Genomic DNA, 27,745 nt, shown 5'->3' on the forward strand with positions numbered 1-27,745 from the left:
TAAGCAATTTCATCTGTGAGTAAAGGATTGTTGGCGTCGTGTGGTCGTTGAAATTTACTGTAAGCCCGAGCGGGCAACGGCAGTTACCTGGAAAGGATTTATCTCTAAAATGAAGAGATGACAGGAAAGGACAGGACAGAAAGACAGGAGAGGACAGACAGGACAGGACAGACAGGACAGGAGATAAAGGACAGGACAGACAGGAAAGGACAGAAAGAACATGGCAGGACAGGACAGACAGGGTTTGAGGTAAAGGACAGGCGGTAAAGGACAGAAAAGACATGACAGACAGAACAGGAGATAAAGGACAGGACAGACAGGAAAGGACAGAAAGGACATGGCAGGACAGGACAGACAGGATTTGAGGTAAAGGACAGGAGGTAAAGGACAGAAAAGACATGACAGGACAGACAGGAAAGGACAGAAAGGACATGGCAGGACAGGTCAGACGGTAAAGTACAGAAAGGATAGGACAGACAGGACACGAGGTAAAGGACAGAAATAACATGACAGGACAGGAGGTAAAGGACAGAACGGACATGACAGGGACAGGACAGACAGGACAGGAGGTAAAGGACAAAAAGAACATGACAGGGATAGGACAGACAGGACAGGAGGTAAAGGACAAAAAGAACATGACAGGGATAGGACAGACAGGACAGGAGGTAAAGGACAAAAAGAACATGACAGGGATAGGACAGACAGGACAGGAGGTAAAGGACAAAAAGAACATGACAGGGATAGGACAGACAGGACAGGAGGTAAAGGACAAAAAGAACATGACAGGGATAGGACAGACAGGACAGGAGGTAAAGGACAAAAAGAACATGACAGGGATAGGACAGACAGGACAGGAGGTAAAGGACAAAAAGAACATGACAGGGATAGGACAGACAGGACAGGAGGTAAAGGACAAAAAGAACATGACAGGGATAGGACAGACAGGACAGGAGGTAAGGGCCATGGCAGGACAGGAGGTAAGGGCCATGGCAGGACAGGAAAGGGCAGGAACAGAAAAGACAGAACAGAGCAGGAGGCAGGATCCGTGCTCAGGGTTCAAATCAAATCAAATTTTATTTGTCACATACACATGGTTAGCAGATGTTAATGCGAGTGTAGCGAAATGCTTGTGCTTCTAGTTCCGACCATGCAGTAATATCTAACAAGTAATATAACTAACAATTTCACAACAACTACCTTATACACACAAGTGTAAAGGAATGAATACGAATATGTACAAAAAAATCTATAAATGAGTGATGGCCGAGCGGCATAGGCAAGATGCAGTAGATGGTATAGAGTACAGTATATACATATGAGATGAGCAATGCAGGGTATGTAAACATTCTATAAAGTGGCATTGTTTAAAGTGGCTAGTGCTACATTACATCAAGATGGCAAGATGCAGTAGATGGTATAGAGTACAGTATATACATATGAGATGAGTAATGTAGGGTATGAAAACATTATATAAAGTGGCATTGTTTAAAGTGGCTAGTGCTACATTACATCAAGATGGCAAGATGCAGTACATGTTATAGCGTACAGTATATACATATGAGATGAGCAATGTAGGGTAAGTAAACATTATATAATATAAAATGGCTAGTGATAAATTGATTAGATCCATTTTTCCATTATTAAAGTGGCTGGAGTTGAGTCAGTATGTTGGCAGCAGCCACTCAATGTTAGTGATGGCTGTTTAACAGTCTGATGGCCTTGAGATAGAAGCTGTTTTTCAGTCTCTCGGTCCCAGCTTTGATGCACCTGTACTGACCTCGCCTTCTGGATGATAGCGGGGTGAACAGGCAGTGGCTCGGGTGGATGCTGTCCTTGATGATCTTTTTGGCCTTCCTGTTCTAACAGCATGTGGTGATGACTGAATCATACAGCATAGTATGTACAGGCGTGTGAAAGCTTCTAAAAGTGTCAGGGTAATAAGAATCAATACATACTTCTGGGCCTTGTTTTCCAGTCACTTAACATTACGATGATCGTACCAACTTTTTAAGTTTCCCAAACAAGCACGTAGTGCTCACTAAGTGCATCGCTGCTCTTGGATCAGCTTTCTCCATTCAAATATTACCTTAACATTCAAATTATTCCACAATACTGACGACGGATCAGCTCCTAGAGATATTACCAATGGCTGCAAATAGGCTATTGAGGCGACGTATTATGCTTACCCAATAATAATGCATTAAATCACAGATTTGGCACATCATTGTGCACATGTTGTCACACATCATGAACCACCTTGAGGCAAAAATGACAGACAGTAGCCTAGTCACAAAATATAACTCTATTGATAGAACATGACATCGATTCAATATACAGTTGAAGTCGGACGTTTACATACACCTTAGCCAACTACATTTAAACTTCGTTTTTCACAATTCCTGACATTTAATCCTAGTAAATATTCCCTGTCTTAGATCAGTTAGGATCACCACTTTATTTTAAGAATGTGAAATGTCAGAATAATAGTAGAGAATTATTTATTTCAGCTTTTATTTATTTAATCACATTCCCAGTGGGTCAGAAGTTTACATACAGTCAATTAGTATTTGGTAGCATTGCCTTCAAATTGTTTAACTTGGGTCAAACGTTTCGGGTAGCCTTCCACAAGCTTCCCACAATAAGTTGGGTGAATTTTGGCCCATTCCTCCTGACAGAGCTGGTGTAACTGAGTCAGGTTTGTAGGCCTCCTTGCTCGCACACGCTTTTTCAGTTCTGCCCACAAATATTCTATAGGATCTCAATCAGGGCTTTGTGATGACCACTCCAATACCTTGACTTTGTTGTCCTTAAGCCATTATGCCACAACTTTGGAAGTATGCTTGGGGTCATTGTCCATTTGGAAGACCCATTTGCGACCAAGCTTTAACTTCCTGACTGATGTCTTGAGATGTTGCTTCAATATAGCCACATAATTTTCCTACCTCATGATGCCATCTATTTTGTGAAGTGCACCAGTCCCTCCTGCAGCAAAGCACCCCCATAACATGATGCTGCCACCCCTGTGCTCCACGGTTGGGATGGTGTTCTTCGGCTTGCAAGCCTCCCCCTTTTTCTTCCAAGCATAACGATGGTCATTATGGCCAAACAGTTCTATTCTATCAGACCAGAGGACATTTCTCCAAAAAGTACAATCTTTGTCCCCATGTGCAGTTGCAAAACGTAGTCTGGCTTTTATATGGCGGTTTTGGAGCAGTGGCTTCTTTCTTGCTGAGCTGCCTTTCAGGTTATGTCGATATAGGGCTCGTTTTACTGTGGATATAGATACTTTTGTACCTGTTTCCTCCAGCATCTTCACAAGCTCCTTTGCTGTTGTTCTGGGATTGATTTGCACTTTTCGCACCAAAGTACGTTCATCTCTAGGAGACAGAATGTGTTTCCTTCCTGAGCGGTATGACGGCTGCATGGTCCCATGGTGTTTATACTTGCGTACTATTGCTTGTACAGATGAATGTGGTACCTTCAGGTGTTTGGAAACTGCTCCCAAGGATGAACCAGATTTGTGGAGGTCAACATGTTTTTTTTCTGAGGTCTTGGCTGATTTCTTTTGATTTTCCCATGATGTCAAACATCGAGGTGTTGAGTTTGAAGGTAGGCCTTGAAATACATCCACATGTACACCTCCAATTGACTCAAATGATGCTAATTGCCCTATCAGAAGCTTCTAAAGCCATGACATAATTTTCTGGAATTTTCCAAGCTGTTTAAAGGCACAGTCAACTTAGTGTATGTAAACTTCTGACCCACTGGAATTGTGATACAGTGAATTATAAGTGAAATAATCTGTCTGGAAACAATTGTTGGACAAAAAACTTGTGTCATGCACAAAGGAGATGTCCTAACCGATTTGCCAAAACTATAGATTGTTAACTTCTTGGTGACAGGGGGCAGTACTCAGAAATTCAGATGAATAACATGCCCAAATTAACCTGTTTGGGATAGGGGGCAGTATTGAGAATTTTGGAAAAAATATGTGCCCATTTTTAACTGCCTCCTACACCAACTCAGAAGCTAGAATATGCATATTATTGTTCAGGTTTGGATAGAAAACACTCTGAATTTTCTAAAACTGTTTGAATGGTGTCTGTGAGTATAACAGAACTCCTATGGCAGGCAAAAACCTGACAAGGTTTCATGCAGGAAGTACCCTGTCTGACAAGGAGTCGTGCGTCTTGCATCTGTTTATTGAAAAGTAAGGATCTTAGCTGTAACGTGACAATTCCCAGGGCTCCGATAGGCTCTCAGAGCCCGGGAAATAACTGAAGGTTGACGAGGGAGCCTCAGGCTGAAACACATTATCGGCTTTGGCAAGTGGCGGCTCAGAGGACCTTTGAATGAGGCGCGTGCACGATTCGCTCCTGAGGAGAAATTTAATTCGGCTGTTTAGGCTCAATGCATATTCCCGGTCGGAATATTATCACTTATCTACGAGATAAATGGCATAAAAATTGGTTTTAAACAGCGGTTGACATGCTTCGAAGTACGGTAATGGAATATTTAGACATTTTTGTCACGCCAATGCGCCATGCGCAACACCGTGATGAAGCATTCTGATAGTGTCTAGAACTCACGAACAAAACGTCGCTGTTTGGATATAACGATGGATTATTTGGGACCAAACCAACATTTGTTATTGAAGTAGAAGTCCTGGCAGAGTATTCTGACGAAGAACAAGCAAGGTAAGAACATTTTTCTTATAGGAAATGTGATTTTGGTGGAGGCTGACCTGGGTGGGTATCTAAATAGCTAGCCCTGTGATGCCGGGCTATGTACTTAGATTATTGCAAAATGTGCTTCATCCGAAAAGCTATTTTAAAATCGGACATATCGAGTGCATAGAGGAGTAATGTATCTATAATTCTTAAAATAATTGTTATGCTTTTTGTGAACGTTTATCGTGAGTAATTTAGCAAACTGTTAGTAAATTCCCCGGAAGTTTGCGGGGGTTATGCTTTTTCTGAACGTCACATGCTAATGTAAAAAGCTGTTTTTTGATATAAATATGAACTTGATTGAACAGACATGCATGTATTGTATAACACAATGTCCTAGGTGTGTCATCTGATGAAGATCATAAAAGGTTAGTGCTGCATTTAGCTGTGGTTTGGGTTTATGTGACATGATATGCTAGCTTGAAAAATGGGTGTCTGATTATTTCTGGCTGGGCACTCTGCTGACATAATCTAATGTTTTGCTTTCGTTGTAAAGCCTTTTTGAAATCGGACAGTGGGGTTAGATTAACGAGATTCTTGTCTTTAAATAGCTGTAAAATAGTCATATGTTTGAGAAATTGAAGTAATAGTATTTCTAACGATTCAAAAATCGCGCCACGTAGGTGGGACGAGTTCGTCCCACATGCGCCAGAGAGGTTAAACTGCTTGCTACTCGGGCCCAGAAGGTAGGATATGCATATTATTAGTATATTTGGATAGAAAACACTCTGAGGTTTCTAAAACTGTTTGAATGATGTCTGTGAGTATAACAGAACTCATATGGCAGGCAAAAACCTGAGAAACAAATCCAACCAGGAAGTGGCTTGTAGTTTTTCTATCTAATCCCTATTCAAACTACAGTGTCTGTGGGGTCATTTTACACTTCCTAAGGCTTCCACTAGATGTCAACAGTCTTTAGAACCTTGTTTTATGCTTCTACTGTTACTGGGCAGAGAATAGGAGCTGACTCAAGCCTGGGACCAATGAGTTGTTTACTGCGCACTCACGCAGGCGCGCCCTTTCTTCTTTTTCCTCTGTCATGAATACGCTATTGTCCGGTTGGAATATTATCGAAGATTTATCTTAAAAAGACCCTAAGGATTGATTGTAAACATCGTTTGACATCTTTCTACGAGCGGTAATGGAACTATTTGACTTTTCGTCTCTGGTTTTGCGCTCGCGCATTATGCCTTTGGATTAGTGATTTGAACGCGCAAACAAAATGGAGGTATTTGGACATAAATATGGAGTTTATCGAACAAAACGAACATTTCTTGTGGAAGTGGGAGTCCTGGCAGTGCATTCTGACGAAGATCAGAAAAGGTGAGTGAAGATTTATAATACTAATTCTGAGTTTAGTTGACTCCAGAACTTGGCGGGTAACTGTATAGCTTGCTTTGATGGCTGAGCTCGGTAGTCAGAATATTGAAAAATGTGCTTTCGCCGTAAAGCTATTTTAAAATCTGACACAGCGGTTGCATTAAGGAGAAGTGTATCTATAATTCTTTCAATAACTGTTGTAAATTTTATTAATGTTTATGATGAGTATTTTTATAAATTGATGTGCTCATTCACCAAAAGGTTTTGGAGGGAAAACATTTTCTGAACATCACGCGCCAATGTAAAATGGGGTTTATGGATATAAATATGAACTTTATCGAACAAAACATACATGTATTGTGTAACATTGAGTCTTGGGAGTGTCATCTGATGAAGATCATCAAAGGTTAGTGATTCATTTTAGCTGTATTTCTGGTTTTTGTGACGCCTTTCCTTGCTTGGGAAATGGCTGTGTGGTTTTTGTTGTTTAGGCACTGCCCTAACATAATCTAATGTTATGCTTTCGCCGTAAAGCCTTTTTAAAATCGGACACTGTGGTTGGATTAAAGAGAATCTTATCTTTAAAATGGTGTATAATACTTGTATGTTTGAGAAATTTGAATTATGAGATTTTTGTTGTTTTGAATTTGCCGCCCTGCTATTTCACTGGCTGTTGATAGTGTGTTAACAAGACATTTGTGGAGTGATTGAAAAACAAGTTTTAATGACTCCAACCTCAGTGTATGTAAAGTTCTGACTTCAACTGTAATTGAAATAGCCTATATAGGCCCATGTAGCCTACTGTATGTAGGCCTATCTTTTTAATGTAGTCATCTCGGTTTTCATTTGAAGCTTAATTTTATCCTTCACTTGTTTGTAACAATTGCAAATACTTTGTAACTTTGTACTTGAAGTCAACTTAGTTCAGAAGTTATCGGCAGTCACAGTCAGACAGATAGCCTAAACATCTCAATTATATGTTTAGGGGGATAAAGTGATGCGGAAGGGCATTTTGGCTGCTCTACGAGTGGGCTGATGTCATGTCCTGACCATAGAGAACTCTTATTTTCTATGGTAGAGTAGGTCAGGGCGTGACTGGGGGGGGTTTATTCTAGTTTTATTTTTCTATGTTGTTTGGTTCTAGTTTCTGTTTTTCTATGTTGTTTTTTTTGGATGATCCCCAATTAGAGGCAGCTGGTCATCGTTGTCTCTAATTGGGGATCATATTTAAGTAGTTGTTTTTCCCACCTTTGTTTGTGGGAGATTATTTTGAGTTAGTGCATGTTGCACCTCTTCGTCACGGTTTGTTGTTTTGTTTATGGTTTATTGTATGTCTTGCATAGTTTCACATTATAATAAAATATGTGGAACGATATTCCCGCTGCGCCTTGGTCTGCTCCTACACACAATCATGACAGAATCTCCCACCACCAGAGGACCAAGCAGCGTGGTCAAGAGGAATGGACCTGGGAGGAAATCTTGGACGGGAAAGGACCCTGGAGGCAGGAAGGGGAGTATCGCCGTCCGAAGGAGGAGATAGAGGCAGCGAGAGCAGAACGACGACGCTACGAGGAATTAGCACGGCAACAACGGAAGCCCGAGAGGCAGCTCCAAAGAAAATTGTGGGGGGGGGGGCACACAGAGTGGTCGGCAGAGCCGAGGGGTGAACCAGAGCCAGTCAGGGAGTCGAAAGATTCCGGAGAGAGGTGTTGGCATTGAGAGCGCTGCCGAGCGGGCGTGCTTACCCTGAGGAGCGTGTGACCAGTCAGGCACCGTGTTATGCGTTAATGCACACTGTATCTCCAGTGATCATTCATAGCCCGGTGCGCACTGTGCCTGCGCCCCGCATTTTCCGGGCTAAAGTGAGCATTCAGCCAGGACGGGTTGTGCCGGCTCAGCGCTCCTGGTCTCCAGTACGCCTCCTCGGTCCAGGATATCCTGTGCCAGCTCTATGCACTGTGTCGCCAGTGCACATTCACAGCCCAGTTCGTCCTGTGCCAGCGCCCCGCATTTGCCGGTCTAAAATGAGCGTTCAGCCAGGACGGGTTGTGCCAGCTCTACGCTCCAGACCTCCAGTGCGCCTCCACGGTTCAGTATATCCTGCACCGGTTCTACGCACCAGGTCTCCAGTGCGCCTCCACAGACCAGTACGTACTATGCCTCCTCCTCGCACTCTCCCTGGAGTGCGTGTCCTCAGTCTGGTGCCACCTGTCCCGGCTCCACACACTAGGCCTCCAGTGCACCTGCCCAGTCTGGTACGTCCTGTGCCTACTCTCCGCACTCGCCCTGAGGTGCGCCACCTGGGCCAGCCCCACGCATCAGGCCTCCAGTGCGCCTTCCCGTTCCAGAGCTTCCGGCGACAGTTCCCAGTCCAGAGCTTCTGGCGACGTTTCACCGTCCGGAAGCTCCTGAGACTGTCCACAGTCCGGGACCTCCTGAGACGGTCCGCGGCCCGGAGCCTGCAGCGACGGTCCGCGTCCCGAAGCCTCCAGCAACGGTCCGCGTCCCGAAGCCTCCAGCAACGGTCCGCGGCCCGGAGCCTCCAGCGATGCTGGCGGGTTTGCAGGATGAGAGGGTTCTTCGTCCCGCACCAGAACCGCCTCCGATGCGGGAGGATCCGCGGGATGAGAGGGTTCTTCGTCCTGCACCAAAACCGCCACCAACACTAGACACCCCCCCTAACCTTCCCTTTTGGTTTCAGGTTTTGCGGCCGGAGTCCGCACCTTTGGGGGGGGGGGGGTACTGTCATGTCCTGACCATAGAGAGCTCTTATTTTTTATGATAGAGTAGGTCAGGGCGTGACTGGGGGGGTTTATTCTAGTTTTATTTTTCTATGTTGTTTGGTTCTAGTTTTGGTTTTTCTATGTTGTTTTTTTTGGATGATCCCCAATTAGAGGCAGCTGGTCATCGTTGTCTCTAATTGGGGATCATATTTAAGTAGTTGTTTTTCCCACCTTTGTTTGTGGGAGATTATTTTGAGTTAGTGCATGTAGTACCTCTTTGTCACGGTTTGTTGTTTTGTTTATGGTTTATTGTATGTCTTGCATAGTTTCACATTATAATAAAATATGTGGAACGATATTCACGCTGCGCCTTGGTCCGTTCCTACACACAATCGTGACATCTTAGCTGCCTTGAATTTGCCTGTCTGGTTTGGTGGTTATGCATGTTGCTAGTATGTACTAACTGGCCTGAATAACACTGTGTTTTTTTTAAATATAACATTCCTAAAGGAAATCAGAAGACTGGAGAGTAATTTGTTTTCAACATGAAGCCATGAGAGATTCTGATGCATTTGGATAATATTCATACGGATAGAGCAATGAAGAGCTAATCGGGTTCTATAAAGGGTTCTATATAGCCCCCAAAAGGGTTGTAACCATAGCGGAACCTTTTTTTAGTGCTATATATAACCTTTTTTAATGGATCTTTATAGAACCTGAGGAAATGGTTCTTTATAACACCATACAGGTTCCATTTAGAACGTTATGAGCATGGTTCTTTACGGAATCTTCAGAAAATGTTTGCGCTATCGTTACAAACCAAAGAACGCTTTTTTGGCACTATATAGAACCATTTGTTTTTAGTGTGTAGATGTGAGAAGGTTTTTAAGAACCACGTTACTAATGAAGGCTCTGGGAAATACCTTGGCTACTAAAGATACATCGTAAGAAGGTTCTAATAATGATCTTAACGCTAGGAAGTCTGTGGGAAACGAGGCCCAGGTCCAGTGCATGCATTTCGGCCTATTGCCCACAATCCCGATACTAAAGTACACACTAAAAACCTATGGTTCAAAATAGTACCAAATAGTGGTTCTTTGGCTTGTAACCATAGCGGAACCCTTTTTGGTGCAACATAGAACCCTTTTTTGAAGGTTCAATAAAGAACCATGATCATACGGTTCTAAATGGAACGTGTATGGTGTTCCTGTCCTAACATTCTATAAAATAACCATTAAAAAAGGTTCTACGTATTTAGCACAAAACAAATAATTCCCTTACAACCCTTACAGAAGACGATATATAAAACCCTTTTTTATGGTTCTTTATAGAACCTTTATGGAGAAAGGTTCTTTATATAACCATTCTCAATCTTTGTAAATTATTTCAAAGAATCATACAAGGTTTTTATTCTGGTCAGCCATATTATATTGTTAAAATTCCATAGGTATTATTATTGTGTTAACGGTGGTTGGCCTGATGTCCGACAATGATGAAAAAGCCTATAGAGAGGAAGTCAGTGACCTGGCAGTGTGGTGCCAGGACAACAACATCTCCCTCAACGTCAGAAAGACAAATGATCTGATCGTGGACTACAGGAGATGGAGGATCGAGCACGCATCCATCCACATCGACGGGGCTGTAGCGGAGCGTGTTGAGAGCTTCAAGTTCCTCGGTGTCCACATCACTAAGAAATTATCATGGTCCACACACACCAACACAGTCGTGAAGGAGGCACGACAACGCCTCTTCCCCTCAGGAGGCTGAAATGATACAGCATGGGTCCTCAGATCCTCAAAAAGTTCTACAGCTGCACCACTGAGAGCATCTTGACTGGCTGTATCAACACTTGGTACGGCAACTGTCCGGCATCTGACTGCAAGGTGCTATAGAGGGTAGTGCGTACGGCCCAGTACATCACTGGGGCCAAGCTCCCTGCCATCCAGGCCCTCTATACCAGGCGGTGTCAGAGGAAGGCCCTAAAAAAATAAACAATGCAACTGCAACCACCCAAGTCATAGACTGTTCTCTGTGCTACCGCTCGGCAAGAAGTCCCGATGCACCAAGTCTTGAACCAACAAGACACTGAACAGCTTCTCCCCCGAAGCCATAAGAGTGCTAAGTAGTTAGTTAAATATTTAACCAATTGCTACCCGGACTATCTGCATTGACCTTTTTTGCAGTAACTCCTTTGACTCATCACATACGCTGCTGTTACTGTTTATTACCTATCCTGTTGCCTAGTCACTTTATCCCTACCTATAAATACAGTACACATCTACCTCAATTACCTTGCACCCCTGCACATCGACTTGGTACTGGTAACCCCATGTATATAGCCACGTTATCGTTACTCATTGTGTATTTATTCCTTGTGTTATTATTTTTCTATTTTTTCTCTTTACCCTCTGCATCGTTGGGAAGGGCCCGTCAGTAAGCATTTAACTGTTAGTCTACACCTGTTGTTTACGAAGTATGTGACATAAAAGTTCATGTGATTTGAATTGAGAAGTTGAATCAAGTGAGCTACCGCTGGAACAGCTGGGGGTCCCTGAGGAGAGAATTAATAACCATTGACTGATTTAGTAACTGCTCTCAATTGACACAGGACACCATCATTGGCCATAGTCATTTATAATATGTAAGGGAATAGCACAACAAATTAGGTAAACTGGAATGGCACTCATTCATGGTTGCACAAATAGAGCTGTGCGCAAACCCCGCCTTAAAATATTCTAATGAGCCACCTCCTCTACATTATTATCATTATTAAAAGAGCAAATAACCCTTTTGTGAACTGTAAAGACCCACTGAAAAGCTCAAAGGGTTATTTTAGTCAGTTTGGTTCCAAATAGAAACATCACCCTTCCCAAAGAACCTTGAGGAACCCTCATTTTGTAGTGTATACGTGATTTTGAATGTACAGGAAACCAACCATAACTGCCATAATCTGCCACATCTACAGTTACAGTTGTATTATCCACTTTGCAGGCCATCAAAAATGTTTAGTATGTGTAAGGAGCATATATTTTGTTTCAGAAATCATATTTCAGTGCCAGCAGCATGACACCCTGCATCCCACTGCTGGCTTGCTTCTGAAGCTAAACAAGATTGGTCCTGGTCAGTTCCTGGATGGGAGACCAGATGCTGCTGGAAATGGTGTTGGAGGGCCAGTAGGAGGTATTCTTACCTCTGGTCTAAAAGAATATCCCATTGTCCCAGGGCAGTGGTTGGCGACATTGCCCTGTGTAGGGTGCCGTCTTTTGCATGGGATGTTAAACGGGTGTCCTGACTCTCTGTGGTCACTAAAGATCCCATGGCACTTATCGTAAGAGTAGGGGTGTTAACCCTGGTGTCCTGGCTAAATTCCCAATCTGGCCCTCATATCATCACGGTCACCTAATCATCCCCAGCTTACAATTAGCTCATTCATCTCCCCTGTAACTATTCCCCAGGTTGTTGCTGTAAATGAGAATGTGTTCTCAGTCAACTTACCTGGAAAAATAAGGGTTAAATAAATATTATTACAGCTTCTCTATAAATCAGGTTATAACCACATTAATCACCACATGTGCCTCTGGTACCACATCATTTGCCAGATTAGATTTGGATCCCATTGACAAAAAGAGAATCTCATTGTTTAGTAGAGCTCTGTTGTCACAGTGTAATAGCTTCCGGTGTATTATCATAACAAAAAGCACGATACACTGTAGGTTACAGCTGTAATGTGTTGCAAAAAATAATACTTACTCAGAGGAATCTATGAAGTATATTACAAGGGCTCCGATGCTGAGGGCAAAGACAAGCACCACCTGAAGAGGAGAGAGAGGAAAAGTTGGTCTCTAAGCTTTGCACTATTAATAAAGACTATCTAATGCAGTCAATGTTATTAAGTAACACACTGAGAGGTAACATAAAGGTCCCAGTAATTAGCCTACTCTGGGGATATCACATTTACTGAGGCAGATAATATGTTAATTAAAGCTGGAATCCAGAGCAGTGAAACTGCCACGTCCGTTTCACCGAATACTGTTTAATCCCTCTGACATCATTGCACACCATTGGACATGCAATAGAACAGTAGAGTATGTACTACAATTTATTTTTTTACCACAATGCTGGATGCTCATTTCCACAAAGCAATAACAAATGTGCCTCTGGTGGCCAGTGGCGCTGTTTTGCCTATCACAGATCTCAGCTTTAAGGCCAAGGATAAATCATTCCTAACTGGCACTGTTAGAATATACATACATCACATCATCTCATTCTGACAGGGTTATAAAAGAGAGTGCTAGGCTACAACTACACCCAGGAACACGCGCACACACACACACACACACACACACACACACACACACACACACACACACACACACACACACACACACACACACACACACACACACACACACACACACACACACACACACACACACACACACCCTAGCCTAGCTCAAAGGGAATAAACACAAACACAGAGAGAACTGTAAATAGAGCAGTATGCTACACCCTAGCTGAAAGGGAATACACCACACAGAACAGTAAACAAGATCTTGGCTCATCATGTCAATACAGTGAGACGAGGCGACAGTATAGCGGGGGATAAACAGAGATACAGCGAAGCCTTGAGCCTAGTCATATAGCTAACACAATAACAAAACAAGGGCATTGAGTGGCACCCTCTCTCTCTCTGTCTGTCTAATAGAGGAGGGCCTTTTGAATACAATTGAACATGTAGTCTATCTAAAGCCTGGTCCCAGATATGTTAGTACTGTTAAGCAACGTTTATGGTTGATGTTATGCCTAGTGTTCAGCATTAAAAGGATCATGGGAGTTGACTAAATAAAACAAACAGATCTAGGCCCACATTGGGAGAGACTACAGGTTAAAGATGCACTATGCAGAAATCGCTCTGCCATAGTTCGCCTAATTTCAGTTTATGTGACAAAACAAGCAAGTATACTGTAGTGTAGAGAATCATTGTAATGACTACTCTGTTTGTATTCTACCATATTCTCAGTCACCTTGCCATGGTTAAATGCGGTGGTTCGCGCTTTCAGTTCTGCGCGAATTCTACCATCTATCCACGGTTTCTGGTTAGGGTAGGGTTTAATAGTCAAAGTGGGTACAACATCTCCTATACACTTCTTGATGAAATCCGTAACCTTCTCAGTGTACACATCAACATTATTCTCGGAAGCTACCCGGAACATATCCCAGTCCGCGTGATCAAAACAATCTTGAAGCGTGAATTCCGATTGGTCAGATCAACGTTGAATAGTCCTTAGCATGGGTACTTCCTGTTTGAGTTTCTGCCTATAGGAAGGGAGGAGCAAAATGGAGTCGTGGTCAGATTTTCCGAAAGGAGGGCAGGGGAGGGCCTTGTATGCATCCCGGAAGTTGGAGTAGCAATGGTCCAATGTTTTTCCAGCGAGAGTACTACAGTCGATATGCTGATAGAATTTAGGTAGCCTTTTCCTCAAATTTGCTTTGTTAAAATCCCCAACTACAATAAATGCAGCCTCAGGATATATGGTTTCCAGTTTACATGAAGTCCAGATAATACGGTCGGCATTTGATTGTGAGGTATTCTAGGTCGGGTGAACAAAAGGACTTGAGTTCCTGTATGTTATTACAATTACACCATGAGTCGTTAATCATGAAACATACACCGTTCTTCTTCCCGGAGAGATGTTTATTCCTGTCGGTGTGATGAACTGAGAATCCAGATGGCTGGACCGACTCCGACAGTATATCCCGAGAGAGCCATGTTTCCGTGAAACAGAGTATGTTACAATCCCTGATGTCTCTCTGGAAATAAACCCTTGCCCTGATCTCGTCAACTTATCCAGGGACTGAACATTAGCGAGTAATATACTCGGAAGAGGTGGGTGGTGTGCGTGCCTCCTAAGTCTGAATAGAAGACCGCTCCAAATTCCTCTTCTCTGCAGGCGGAGGTTGTTCAAAACTCTGATGCAGTTGTCATGTCAACATATCCGTCAGTGATGTGAGACATGCCAAACGGAAAATGTATATATTATTGATGCAATTTCAATGTTGTTTGAGTTGCTTTGTGTATCACCAAATTAGCTTGAAATTATTTTACTGCAACATTGCTCACCGCATCCAAGTTGCTTGACATATGTGTTTCAAAGAGCTGTCAGTCAAGGCAAGCTCATGAGTATCAGCTCCCTGCCCGCTCAGCCTTTTCTTTTCAAACGTCCCGGTAGTTAACCATGAGAGAAAAAGTACTTTTCAGAATGACTGTGCAGGCCCTTCAATATCCAGTAACTCACTGGCAGCTTAACTGTCAATATGTTATTGTAAAATGCACAGTAATGTACTTGCAACTAGTGATGTTACGTATCAAAAATTAAACATGAACGTCCCAGTGCTCAACTACAATTAAGTTACTGGAGAATTCACTAACCTCTTACCAATGCAGCTCTTGATTGATACTATTTACAAAGATTGTAGAACAGAGAGTATACAAATGAGGTGCTCAACCTTCATGAACATATCGATAAAACCACTTAAACTGGTACACTTCCACTAACGGCACAAACACAGCATATTTTAGACCATGCCCCCAAATATGCTAATGAATGCCCCCCCCCCCCCAGCACATTGCTCCATCCAACATTTCAAAGTGCAGTGAAAGTAAGGTAAACAACAAGGTCATTTTACAACAATAACACCTTTATTCAACTGTAAAAATACTGTCTTTTTACTGCAACTCAGTATATGGTAACTTACTGTCAAATTACAGGTAATTTTTAACAGTGTGTGCCATAAGCAAATCTGAAGTATCATATAAGTATAACTGTAGAATCCATCAATGGTTCTACCTGGAACCAGAGTGTTCTTCATGAGAGGGTTCTAAATGGAACGCAAAAGGGTTTCCCTACTTACAGGGATAAATCAAAGGGTTCTACATGGCATCCAAAAGAGTTCCCCCATTGGAACAAATGACAGAATGTCTATTGGTTCTAATGTTTTAACAATCTTTATCACACCCACAGATCCAGTGGTGTAGCAGGAAATTCAGCTGGCTGTCAACCAAGAAGTCATGAGTTAAAATCCCAAGTGAGGTTGACTCCAAAGTAATCAGAATTTTGCTGGTCTGCAAAACCACGCCCATCATTGTCATATTTCCCAGCATGCTGTGTTGCAGTTACAGTGAGGGAAAAAAGTATTTGATCCCCTGCTGATTCTGTACATTTGCCCACTGACAAAGAAATTATCAGTCTACTTATTTCCCTCATTAAAATGCAAATCAATTTATAACATTTTTGACATGCGTTTTTCTGGATTTTTTTGTTGTTCTTATTCTGTCTCTCACCGTTCAAATAAACCTACCATTAAAATTATAGGCTGATCATTTCTTTGTCAGTGGGCAAACGTACAAAATCAGCAAGGGATCAAAAACTTTTTTTCCTCTCCCTGTAGATTTTTTGAATTGTTTGGTGTCAATACCTGTGTTTTTGCATGTAAACTGATTGATAAATTAAATCAATTAATTTATCTTATGCTACACAACGATAAACAACATACATTTTCCTAAACTAATCCAATTTGTTAGGCTACTTATTGCACCCTTTACTGAAAGGGTTGTTCCAGTTTAGATGGTTTAGGTACTCACCACCTTTCTAATCCAGCCAGTCACTCTGAATGCAGATTGGGTATGTCCACTCTGGCTGGAAACATCACTTTGCTAGTCAGTATAATATGTTTTGATGCTGGTCACATCCCCAGTGTCCAAAACACCGCAAAGGCTAGTTATGGGGAAACAAAGCATCCTGAAGCATTGAGCATTTCCAACCAATTATGTCAAAAATAGGTTCATAATGCAAGGCTTTGATCAACACAGTGTACACTATTGGCATATGCTGATCAAAATAATTTAGAGCAGCCAAAGTACTATAGACAACGTCCCACACCCCATAGCGCCTGCACAGGTTAGCCTTTTTGTCTTCTACCAAACTGTCACGCCCTGGCCATAGAGAGGTTTTTGTTCTCTATTTTGGTTAGGCCAGGGTGTGACTAGAGTGGGCATTCTATGTTCCGTTTTCTATGTTTTGTGTATTTCTTTGGGACAGCTGTCTATCGTTGTCTCTGATTGGGAGCCATACTTAGGTAGCCTTTTCCCACAGGGTTTTTGTTGGTAGTTGTTTTCTGTCTTGTGTTTCTCACCTGACAGAGCTGTGCGTTTTGTTCCACTTTGTTTTTGATTCAGTGTTCAGATAAAATAAATACCATCATGAACACGTACCACGCTGCACCTTGCAACAGCCGTTACAGAACCACCCGCCACAAGAAGACCAAGCAGCGTGGTATGGAGGAACAGAGGGTTATGGACTCCTGGACTTGGGAGATGATTTTGGACAGAAAGGGACCTTGGACAACGCCTGGGGAGTATCGCCACCCGCAGTGGGAGATCGAGGCAGCGAAGGCGGAACGGCGATACTGGGAGGAACAGGCAAGTCAGCTACAGGAGCCTGAGAGGCAGTCCCCAAAAATGTTTTGGGGGGGGGGCTCACGGGGAGTTGGGGTAAGTCAGGTTGGAGACCTGAGCCAACTCCCCGTGCTTATTATGGGGAGTGACGGATCAAGCAGACACCCTGTTATGCTGAGTTACGCACTGTGTCACCAGTGCGCAGCTATAGCCCGGTGCGGTCGATACGGGCTCCTCAGCGTTGCTGTGCTAGAGTTGGCACTCAGCCAGGGAGAAGTGTGCCGGTGCAGCACATCCGGCCACCAGTGCGTCTCCTAGGTCCAGGCTACCCTGCGCCTGCTCTACGCACGGCAGCCATCATTCCCCAGCACAGCCCAGTTCGCCCTGTGCCAGCGCTCCGCCCGTGCCGGGCTATAGTGACCATCCAGCCAGGACGGTGTGTGCCAGCCCTGAGCTCCAGATCTCCGGTACGCCTCCATAGCCCAGTACGTCCTGTTCCTGCTCCTCGCACTAGCCCTGAGGTGCGTGTTACCAGTCTGGCACCTCCAAAGCCAGTCCCACGCATCAGGCCTCCAGTGCATGTTCCCTGTCCGGAGCCGCCAGAGTCGCCCGCCAGTCCGGAGCCGCCAGAGTCGCTCACCAGTCCGGAGCCGCCAGAGTCGCTCGCCAGTCCGGAGCCGCCAGAGTCGCCCGCCAGTCCGGACCCGCCAGAGTCGCCCGCCAGTCCGGACCCGCCAGAGTCGCCCGCCAGTCCGGAGCCGCCAGAGTCGCCCGCCAGTCCGGAGCCGCCAGAGTCGCCCGCCAGTCCGGCGCCGCCAGAGTCGCCCGACAGTCCGGAGCCGCCAGAGTCGCCCGCCTGTCCGGGGCCCCTGCGAGGGTCCCCAGTCCGGGGTCGGCGGCAAGGGTCCCCACTCCAGAGGCGCCACCTAAGTGGGCCAAGCCGAAGTTGGAGTGGGGTCCACGTCCCGCACCAGAGCCGCCGCCGTAAGGAAGGCCCACCCGGACCCTCCCCTTTAGAGTCAGGTTTTGCGGCCGGAGTCCGCACCTTTGGGGGGGGTACTGTCACGCCCTGGCCATAGAGAGGGTTTTATTCCCTATTTTGGTTAGGCCAGGGTGTGACTAGGGTGGGAATTCTATGTCCTTTTTTCTATGTTTTGTATTTCTTTGTTTTGGCCGGGTATGGTTCTCAATCAGGGACAGCTGTATATCGTTGTCTCTGATTGGGAGCCATACTTAGGCAGCCTGTTTTCCTTTGGGTTTTGTGGGTGGTTACTTTCTCTTTAGTTCATGTTCCTGACAGAACTGTTTAGCTGTAGTTCGTTTTCTTGTTTTGTTGAAAGTGTTCTATAAAAAGTTAATGACGAGCACTCACCACACTGCGCCTTGGTCTACTCCTTTCGACAGCCGCTACACAAACCAATCAGGTGGCTGTTCGATGAAACAAAGTTTTGAACGGCATTGATCATGTGCCTCTGATAAAGTTTTGCAGGCATCGGCACACTGTTTAGAAGTATGCCTCAGAGCTCTGGTATCAAACATAACATCACTAACGACAGCGGATTACCAGCAAAAACACCACGAAGGCTGGTCACCAGCAAAAACACAACGAAGGATGATCTGCCAGCATAACAAGCTACACCATCCGACCAGCACGGAGCATGCCCTATGGGCCTTGGTCAAATGTAGTCTGCTATATAGAGTGCCATTTGGGACACAGCCGGAGAGTGGCTTGGGATAAACTGAGAGAGCAAGCAGTCAATTGCAGAAGAAACGGTGATACCCCGCACCACTTATCATATTTAGACCAGTAAATAAGGCCAAGAATTGGACAACATTTGAGGGCAAACTCTCTTATTAACTGCGTAGTCCATTGGCAGGAAAACAGGGAAGAAGGAAATCAACTTGATGAGACTGATAATATAGCTTCTATCTGAAACTCTAGGTATATAAATAAATACTTTTTTATATAACTATTTTCCCTAAAGTATGAAATGCGCCACACAACATGAAACGTTATTAATAAGCCCATTAGGGACAATAATAATCTTATTTTTTCTTCAAAGAGTGGGGCAGTCCCACAGTGTATTAGATAGGACAGGAAAGGTAGGAGGAGAGTGGTAAATAGCAGTGGATCGGATTCAATAGCAGTGGATCGCAGGTATATATATTCTGAAAGGAAGCGGCTTAGACCACCAGGCCACTATCAAGCATATTGTCATTGCTACAAAATTAACAACCCACTTTCCTTATTAAATTTAAACCGCAGTGCATTTAATGTGGTCGGGGCCAGTACACTATAGTACTGTAATCCTGAGAAGCACAGATGAGATATAAGCATCAGAAGTTAACTCCTCTCAGCATCCAGACCCGGGTTCAAATCTTCAAAAATGTTTTAGCATTTATTTTAGACTGCCAGGTGGGCGGGGTGTGTACTTTTTAATGTTTTTCTATTGGTTCCATTCCAACATACAAGCTCTATCAAGTACCACTTTAGTATTTGAACACACCTCTGACATGCCACGTTTTACATAATGTTGTACGAAGTAGCAGTGACCATGCCTGCCTTTGTCTATTTAGTAAAGGACAGCCTGAACCAGCAGCAGCCCTAGCCATCCATAATAGATGAGTAGCTCAGAACTCATTCATTTCCATGATGATGTGACATTGTATTGTCAGTGTGTCCATTGACGTCTCCCATGATGAGAAAACACCTTCATGAATTTTTTATTTCCTGTCCTTGGCTTCCTTTTTAAAAGCAGAGCTGGGGATTTCTCTCTCTCTATTGCTCTCGCTTGCTCACTCACTCACTCACTCACTCACTCACGCACTCACTCACGCACTCTTTCTCTCTTTCTGTCTCTGAGCAATCCAATTTAGAAAAAAATGGCAGCCAGAGACAACGCCCCGAAACCCACAAAGTCATAATAAAACCAAATGAGAAACAGATGTAGTATTGGCAGTCAGGTAGATGTGCCAAATCACTCATTCTGTAACAAGACGAAACAATATCTACAAAGTTTGTCAATGAGGGTCTATGGCAGCCTGTATCATTTACGTTAGTCATTATTAATCATTACATAATCATGCCATGGTCAAACCTGCCATCTTCAATATTGTGGTGGATGGGCCAGCAGTAGTTGATAGATGGGTGTTTCCACAAGAGGGCCCAGTTGGCCAGCTCATCCTTAGTCCTATGGCCCCTGGTCAAATAAAGTGCACTACATAGTTGCCATTTGGGACACAGCTTAGCATGTACCCTTTTACATACTAAGAAACCTGCCTAGAAAAGTAATATACTGTAACAGATGTACACTCATTATCCTGGTTTCACATCTGTGCTCTTATTGTCATTGTCAAACTAGTACAAAACTGATCTGGGACCAGGCTAGATTTGCTTGAGGATACAATGGGCTTTCAGAAACAGAAACTTTATGCACCTGATTCTTGATATACAACTGTCTTGTGTATGTAAATGAGGAAACCCAGATAGATAACAGGAACATGGTTTGTACAGCTACAGTATAAGACTACAGTATACTCCAAGACACTATTATTCGAGGCACAAGTAAGTATCAAGTCACAAGGTCCGAGTCTCAAGTTGAGTAGATCGGGTCAAGACTCGAGTCAAGTCCAAGTCGTGCATTCTAACAGCAAGTCAAGTCGAGTCTCAAGATTTCAAGTCTCAAGTCAAGTAAAAAAAAAAGAATAACTACAAATCTTTGTCTATTTATTGAGGCTACCAGACAGCCCTTTTCATTATTTTGTCTACAACACATTTTGACTAGCCTATGTAATTGTAAAATATGAACCTTGTACCAGTCAGTAGGACATGAAATCAGCAGAAGGCTGGTTAACGTGCTCAGAGTGTAGATTTATTTATGGGTCTTAGTGAGCCAATGGTTAAAGAGCCAAATCATACAAAATATACAAGTAGATTTACCAAATATACACTGGCAATAGCCCAAAAGAAATAGCCTCTGAATCAGGCTTAACTTGTCCTATCTGAACAGACACAGATAAAGGACAAGACTGTACAGCCTCCCTCTGAGAAACCAAATGGAATCTGTCTAACAGGAGCTCAAACAGGTAGGCCTACATAATATAAGCACTTGGCCCCCAGGACCATACAATTACCCAATTAGCAACTACAACCAATAAACTGGTTCTTCAATGTAAAAGGCAATTCCCACATCCATTGTTACATTGGTACATTCGTCTTAAGCAGACATAATTATTTTTTATGATATTTCAACACCACGCATACATGGAACAATCATTTTCTCTTTGTCAATGTTCTGACTCCAAAGCATTCTATGGGCACTGAGACGATTGCGCACTCCTATTACGCACAACAAAAATGACAGAGACAAAGACACAGACACACGGAACCACGACCTAACCCGGAAAATATGAACAAAGGAAACCACAAATTGAATTAAATAAAGAGAACTTCTACCTCATTGGTCTTGCGAACGTTCATGTGCACTATAAATATCACGCCCAATCAGAGCAGGGTAAGAAATGGTTGGCGAAATGTGTCGTAGGCCTATCAAACATGAAACAGAAATGTCTACGTGTTGCAATAAACGGTCCGCGGGTGGAGTGATAGATTTAGATTTACCACACAGGGCCTGTGCTTTAAAAAGGGGTGAAAGCGACAGCAAACATTTCAACAAGAGAAAAAAAGCTCTCTTCACTGGCGGGAGTTCAGAGAGCGAAGAGAGAAGGGAGTCTTCGCCACAGTAATAATTCACTTTAACAACAAATTGCAAATGCAAGCTTCATAAATAAATGATCAGTTTCAAGCAATTGTTAGGCGTACATACCAAAAGACCAGCAGGCCTATGTTAGTAATTGTTGCCCCATTGCTGGTCAACATGCAAAGTAAACAGTTCATATTATTGATCAAACTATTTTTGGAGCTGCATATTTAATTATGGCAATCCTCTCTCCCTATAATTTGACATTTGCGCTGCACCCAATCCTATAGCTGTAAAGCAAATCAGCAATCTGTTCGCCAGCTCACCCGACCTGTGTTGATTGACAGTTTGCTGTTTTTTTTTATAAGGGCTATGCTGCGGCTACTGTCTCTGGCTGCGTGGAGAGTAATCCACAGAGACTCTGTGCCACAAAATGAATGACAAAACATTACAAAACCTGGCCAGATAATGTCAAGTCATCAGTCTCAAGTCAAAGTTGAGTCCCGAATTGAGGCTCCAAGTCAAATCATTTAATTTTCTGTCAAGTCTCAAGTCAACAACTCTGCTACACATGCTGGTATTTTCTACTACAAATCAGACTGATTTCCACAAAAAAACTCTGTATGAGGAAACATTTCTATTCAATGCGGATGTATAGGCTACAATGTTTTCTACTTGCTCTGGTTTACAGACAATTCCTACTCTTCACTGAACGAAAACCATCAGAAAGACCAGGATGTGCGTTCCAAATGGCACCCTATTCCAGGTCCCCTGGTCAAAAGCAGGGAAAATACTAGGATAAGACAGGGAACCGGGAAAAGACAGGGAACCGGGAAAAGACAGGGAACCGGGAAAAGACAGGGAACCGGGAAAATACAAGGGAAGAGGGAAATAACAGGGAAAAGACAGGGAACAGGGAAATAACAGGGAAAAGACAGGGAACAGGGAAATAACAGGGAAAAGACAGGGAACAGGGAAATAACAGGGAAAAGACAGGGAACAGGGAAATAACAGGGAAAAGACAGGGAACAGGGAAATAACAGGGAAAAGACAGGGAACCGGGAAAAGACAAGGGAACCGGGAAAAGACAAGGGAACCGGGAAAAGACAGGGAAAAGACAGGGAACAAGGAAATAACAGGGAAAAGACAGGGAACAGGGAAATAACAGGGAAAAGACAAGGGAACCGGGAAATAACAGGGAAAAGACAGGGAACAGGGAAATAACAGGGAAAAGACAGGGAACAGGGAAATAACAGGGAAAAGACAGGGAACAGGGAAATAACAGGGAAAAGACAGGGAACAGGGAAATAACAGGGAAAAGACAGGGAACAGGGAAATAACAGGGAAAAGACAGGGAACAGGGAAATAACAGGGAAAAGACAGGGAACAGGGAAATAACAGCGAAAAGACAGGGAACAGGGAAATAACAGGGAAAAGACAGGGAACAGGGAAATAACAGGGAAAAGACAGGGAACAGGGAAAAGACAGGGGACAGGGAAAAGACAGGGAATAACAGGGAAACTACAGGGAACAGGGAAAGAACAGGAAAAAGACAGGGAACGTCTCTTGACTGAGAAATCATATGTGCTCATTGGTGATGGGTAGCTGAAGAAGTACGGTGGCAGTCACTATTCCACTTGTCGAATTAAATAAGAACACAGAGTATGACAGGGCAGATTACTGTTTCTGAAGAAGCACCTATGATTAAAATGTAATAAAACTGGTTAATGCAGAAATACCTGTGTGTTTACTGGATTGAGACGCAGTGTCAGTATAATTTTTTTAAATGGCCATGTATGGGACATGTATGAAGAAGAAGAAATAATTCAGTATATGACAGATTATCAAAAGTTAGCATTCCAAAGCTTTAAATGAAGAAGAAATGGTGATGTTCTCTTCAGAACCTATAGACAAGAGTGTTTAGGTGTATTACTATGCAGCCCTCGAAACCTTCCTGAAATGGCAATTTACAAGCACATTTATAAGGAGCCAGTTCAGGAGCCTTCACAGCTGTCTATACAGTTGACATTCTGAATTCAGAAATATTACAAGAAAATCAATCAGATTTTGTTGATCAAAGAAAGGAGTGTGGAGAAAATAACTATTACTGGAAAGAAAGAAAGAAAGAAAGAAAGAAAGAAAGAAAGAAAGAAAGAAAGTTGGAAGACTTATGTGACAATTTCCATATATAGTCAAGGCCAGCGAGAAGACTCGTTTTCAGGTAAATGAAATACTTTGTCCATCGAGTAAATATTTTTGGTTGTTGAGTTTTTTACATTCCAAGGCTAATGCTACTTCTGAGATATTGTAATTGGTTGGCTTCATTGATATTGTGATACACTATATATACAAAAGTATGTGGACACCCCTTCAAATGAGTGGATTCAGATATTTCAGCCATGCCCGTTGCTGACAGGTGTATAAAATAGAGCACACAGCCATGCAATCTCCACAGACAAACATTGGCAGTAGAATGGCCTTACTGAAGAGCTACCTGCCCCAATGCTACCTGCCCCAATGCTAATAGCATTCAATGAATGCTACTCATTGACTACAGCTCAGCGTTCAACACCATAGTACCCTCAAAGCTCATCACTAAGCTAAGGATCCTGGGACTAAACACCTCCCTCTGCAACTGGATCCTGGACTTCCTGACAGGCCGCCCCCAGGTGGTGAGGGTAGATAGCAACACATCTGCCACGCTGATCCTCAACACTGGAGCTCCCCAGGGGTGCGTGCTCAGTACCCTCCTGTACTCCCTGTTCACCCACGACTGCATGGCCAGGCACGACTCCAACACTATCATTAAGTTTGCAGATGACACAACAGTGGTAGGCCTGATCACCGACAACGACGAGACAGCCTATAGGGAGGAGGTCAGAGACCTGGCCGGGTGGTGCCAGAATAACAACCTATCCCTCAACGTAATCAAGACAAAGGAGAAGATTGTGGACTACAGGAAAAGGAGGACCGAGCTCGCCCCCATTCTCATCAACGGGGCTGTAGTGGAGCAGGTTGAGATCTTCAAATTCCTTGGTGTCCACATCAACAAACTAGAATGGTCCAAACACACCAAGACAGTCGTGAAGAGGGCACGACAAAGCCTATTCCCCATCAGGAAACTAAAAAGATTTTGCATGGTTCCTGAGATCCTCAAAAGGTTCTACAGCTGTAACATCGAGAGCATCCTGACTGGTTGCATCACTGCCTGGTACGGCAATTGCTCGGCCTCTGATTGCAAGGCACTACAGAGGGTAGTGCGTATGGCCCAGTACATCACTGGGGCTAAGCTGCCTGCCATCCAGGACCTCTACACCAGGCGGCGTCAGAGGAAGGCCCTAAAAATTGTCAAAGGCCCCAGCCACCCCAGTCATAGACTGTTCTCTTTACTACCGCATGGCAAGCGGTACCGGAGTGCCAAGTCTAGGACAAAATGGCTTCTCAACAGTTTTCACCCCCAAGCCATAAGACTCCTGAACAGGTAATCAAATGGTTACCCGGACTATTTGCATTGTGTGCCCCCCCCCCAACCCCTCTTTTTACGCTGCTGCTACTCTCTGTTTATCATATATGCATAGTCACTTTAACTATACATTCATGTACATACTACCTCAATTGGGCCGACCAACCAGTGCTCCCGCACATTGGCTAACCAGGCTATCTGCATTGTGTCCCGCCAACCACCACCCGCCAACCCCTCTTTTACGCTACTGCTACTCTCTTTTCACCATATATGCATAGTCACTTTAACCATATCGACATGTACATACTACCTCAATCAGCCTGACTAACCGGTGTCTGTATGTTGCCTCGCTACTTTTATAGCCTCGCTACTGTATATAGCCTGTCTTTTTACTGTTGTTTTATTTCTTTACTTACCTATTGTTCACCTAATACCTTTTTTGCACTATTGGTTAGAGCCTGTAAGTAAGCATTTCACTGTAAGGTCTACACCTGTTGTATTCGGCGCAAGTGACAAATAAACTTTGATTTGATTAGATTTGAATGCATAGTGCCAACTGTAAAGTTTGGTGGAGGAGGAATAATGATCTGGGCTGTTTTTTATGGTTCGGCTAGGCCCCTTAGTTCCAGTGAAGGGAATTCTTAATGCTCCAGCATACAGTGACATTCTAGACGATTCTGTGCTTCCAATTTTGTGGCAACAGTTTGGGGTAGGTCCTTTCCTGTTTCAGCATGACAATGCCCCCGTGCACAAAGCGAGGTCTATACAGAAATGGTTTGTCGAGATCGGTGTGGAAAGACTTGACTGAGCTGCACAGAGCCCTGACCTCAAACCCATCGAACACCTTTGGGATGAATTGAAATGCCGACTTCGGAGCCAGGCCTAATCACCCAACATCAGTGTCCCACCTCACTAATGCTCTTGTGGCTGAATGGAAGGAAGTCCCCGCAGCAATGTTCCAACATCTAGTGGAAAGCCTTTCCAGAAGAGTGGAGGCTGTTATCGCAGCAAAGGGCGGGACCAACTCCCATGATTTTGTAATGAGATGTTTGAAAAGCAGGTGTCCACATACTTTTGGTCATTTAGTGTATGTAAAAAGAAAAGTTCCACCTGCAGTAGATGAGTTATAAACTTGGTGTCATGTCACTCCTCAAAGCTATGTGGTTAAATTCATTGTCCACAGCCATTGAATCATCATATCAAAGAAGACACAGAGAAGATATCAAAATGCATATATATATTCTCCTTTGATTTTGACCACTTTTTCTGTCTCAAGCCATCTGCCTGTCTTAGAATTTTTTTAAATCTGAACCACTGTCATAAACCACATTTCATTGAGACAACTGTGTGATGTGATTTTGATATCATACAGATGTATGTAGTTGTAGTCTTACAGAATACTACAAACTGATGTGTAATAACATTAGGCTAGTGAACCCTGGACTGGAGGTGTGGCTTAGTAGGGGTGTGGCTTTCAGATAGTTGTCACTAAAGGAGGGGACTGAATCTGTCTCCATCTGTTAGTCACACGCGATATCTCAGAGAGCGCTGGCCCGATTTTGGCTAAAAAAAAGGGTGAATAATGTGTCTTGCCATAGAGATCAACCATTTACAAAATGTCATTGATTGGCCAGATGGTGGTGCTATAACAAGTGATTGAAAATGCAGACTTTGAAAGGTCACACCTGTCACCATGTTTGACCCCCTCACCCCATGATATTAAGTACATGGGTCCCTCTTTTCACAAGGAACACATTTGCCTCAGGGACCCATAATGTATTTTCCACAATTTAACATTTTGTGAAAAACACTTAAAACACTACTTTTCTGCCACCAAATGACCGATCTGCACAAAACTTGTTATGTGTCGTCTATGGACAAAGGTCTCTCAACGCAACATTTTTCAAACTAGTACCTAACACAACATGGCCGCTATTCACCAATAAGCATTCATGTGGGTATGGTCTAGCACATCAATGCATATAAATCAGTCAAAGATATTCGTATCGTAACAACAACACTGTCAACCCTCAACATATGCAAGATCATTCATATCGACCACACGGTGGCCCTATAAGAGGCACGTTTATATTTCTTGATCTGTTTGACTCAGAGTGACGAAATTTGGTACACATGCTCAGCGATATGAGTCTAGCTAACCCACGCGATATCTCAGACACCACTGGCACGATTTTGACGAAACGTGGGTGAATGATGTGTCTTACCATGGAGATCCAACATTTACAAAATGACACTGATTGGCCTGAGGGGGCCGCTTCAGTAATCAACTGTACGTATATTGGTCACACACGATATCTTAGATACCACTGGCACGATTTTGATGTCGCTTGGGT

The 27,745-nt window shown here is 43.5% G+C and overlaps 1 protein-coding gene across 17 annotated transcripts in view; it reads right to left on the minus strand.

The window, feature by feature from the left end:
* LOC115153540 (calcium-activated potassium channel subunit alpha-1) overlaps nucleotides 1-27,745 on the minus strand; it is a 214,617-nt gene that overhangs the window by 100,777 nt on the left and 86,095 nt on the right. For all 17 annotated transcript variants that reach the window (XM_029699100.1, XM_029699098.1, XM_029699097.1 and 14 more), the window contains exon 3: nucleotides 12,524-12,585. In XM_029699100.1, coding sequence (XP_029554960.1) covers nucleotides 12,524-12,585 — 62 coding nt within the window. The remainder of the gene's footprint in view (nucleotides 1-12,523; nucleotides 12,586-27,745) is intronic.

Source organism: Salmo trutta, chromosome 18 (assembly GCF_901001165.1).
Source record: "Salmo trutta chromosome 18, fSalTru1.1, whole genome shotgun sequence".
Classification (NCBI taxonomy): Eukaryota; Metazoa; Chordata; class Actinopteri; order Salmoniformes; family Salmonidae; genus Salmo; species Salmo trutta.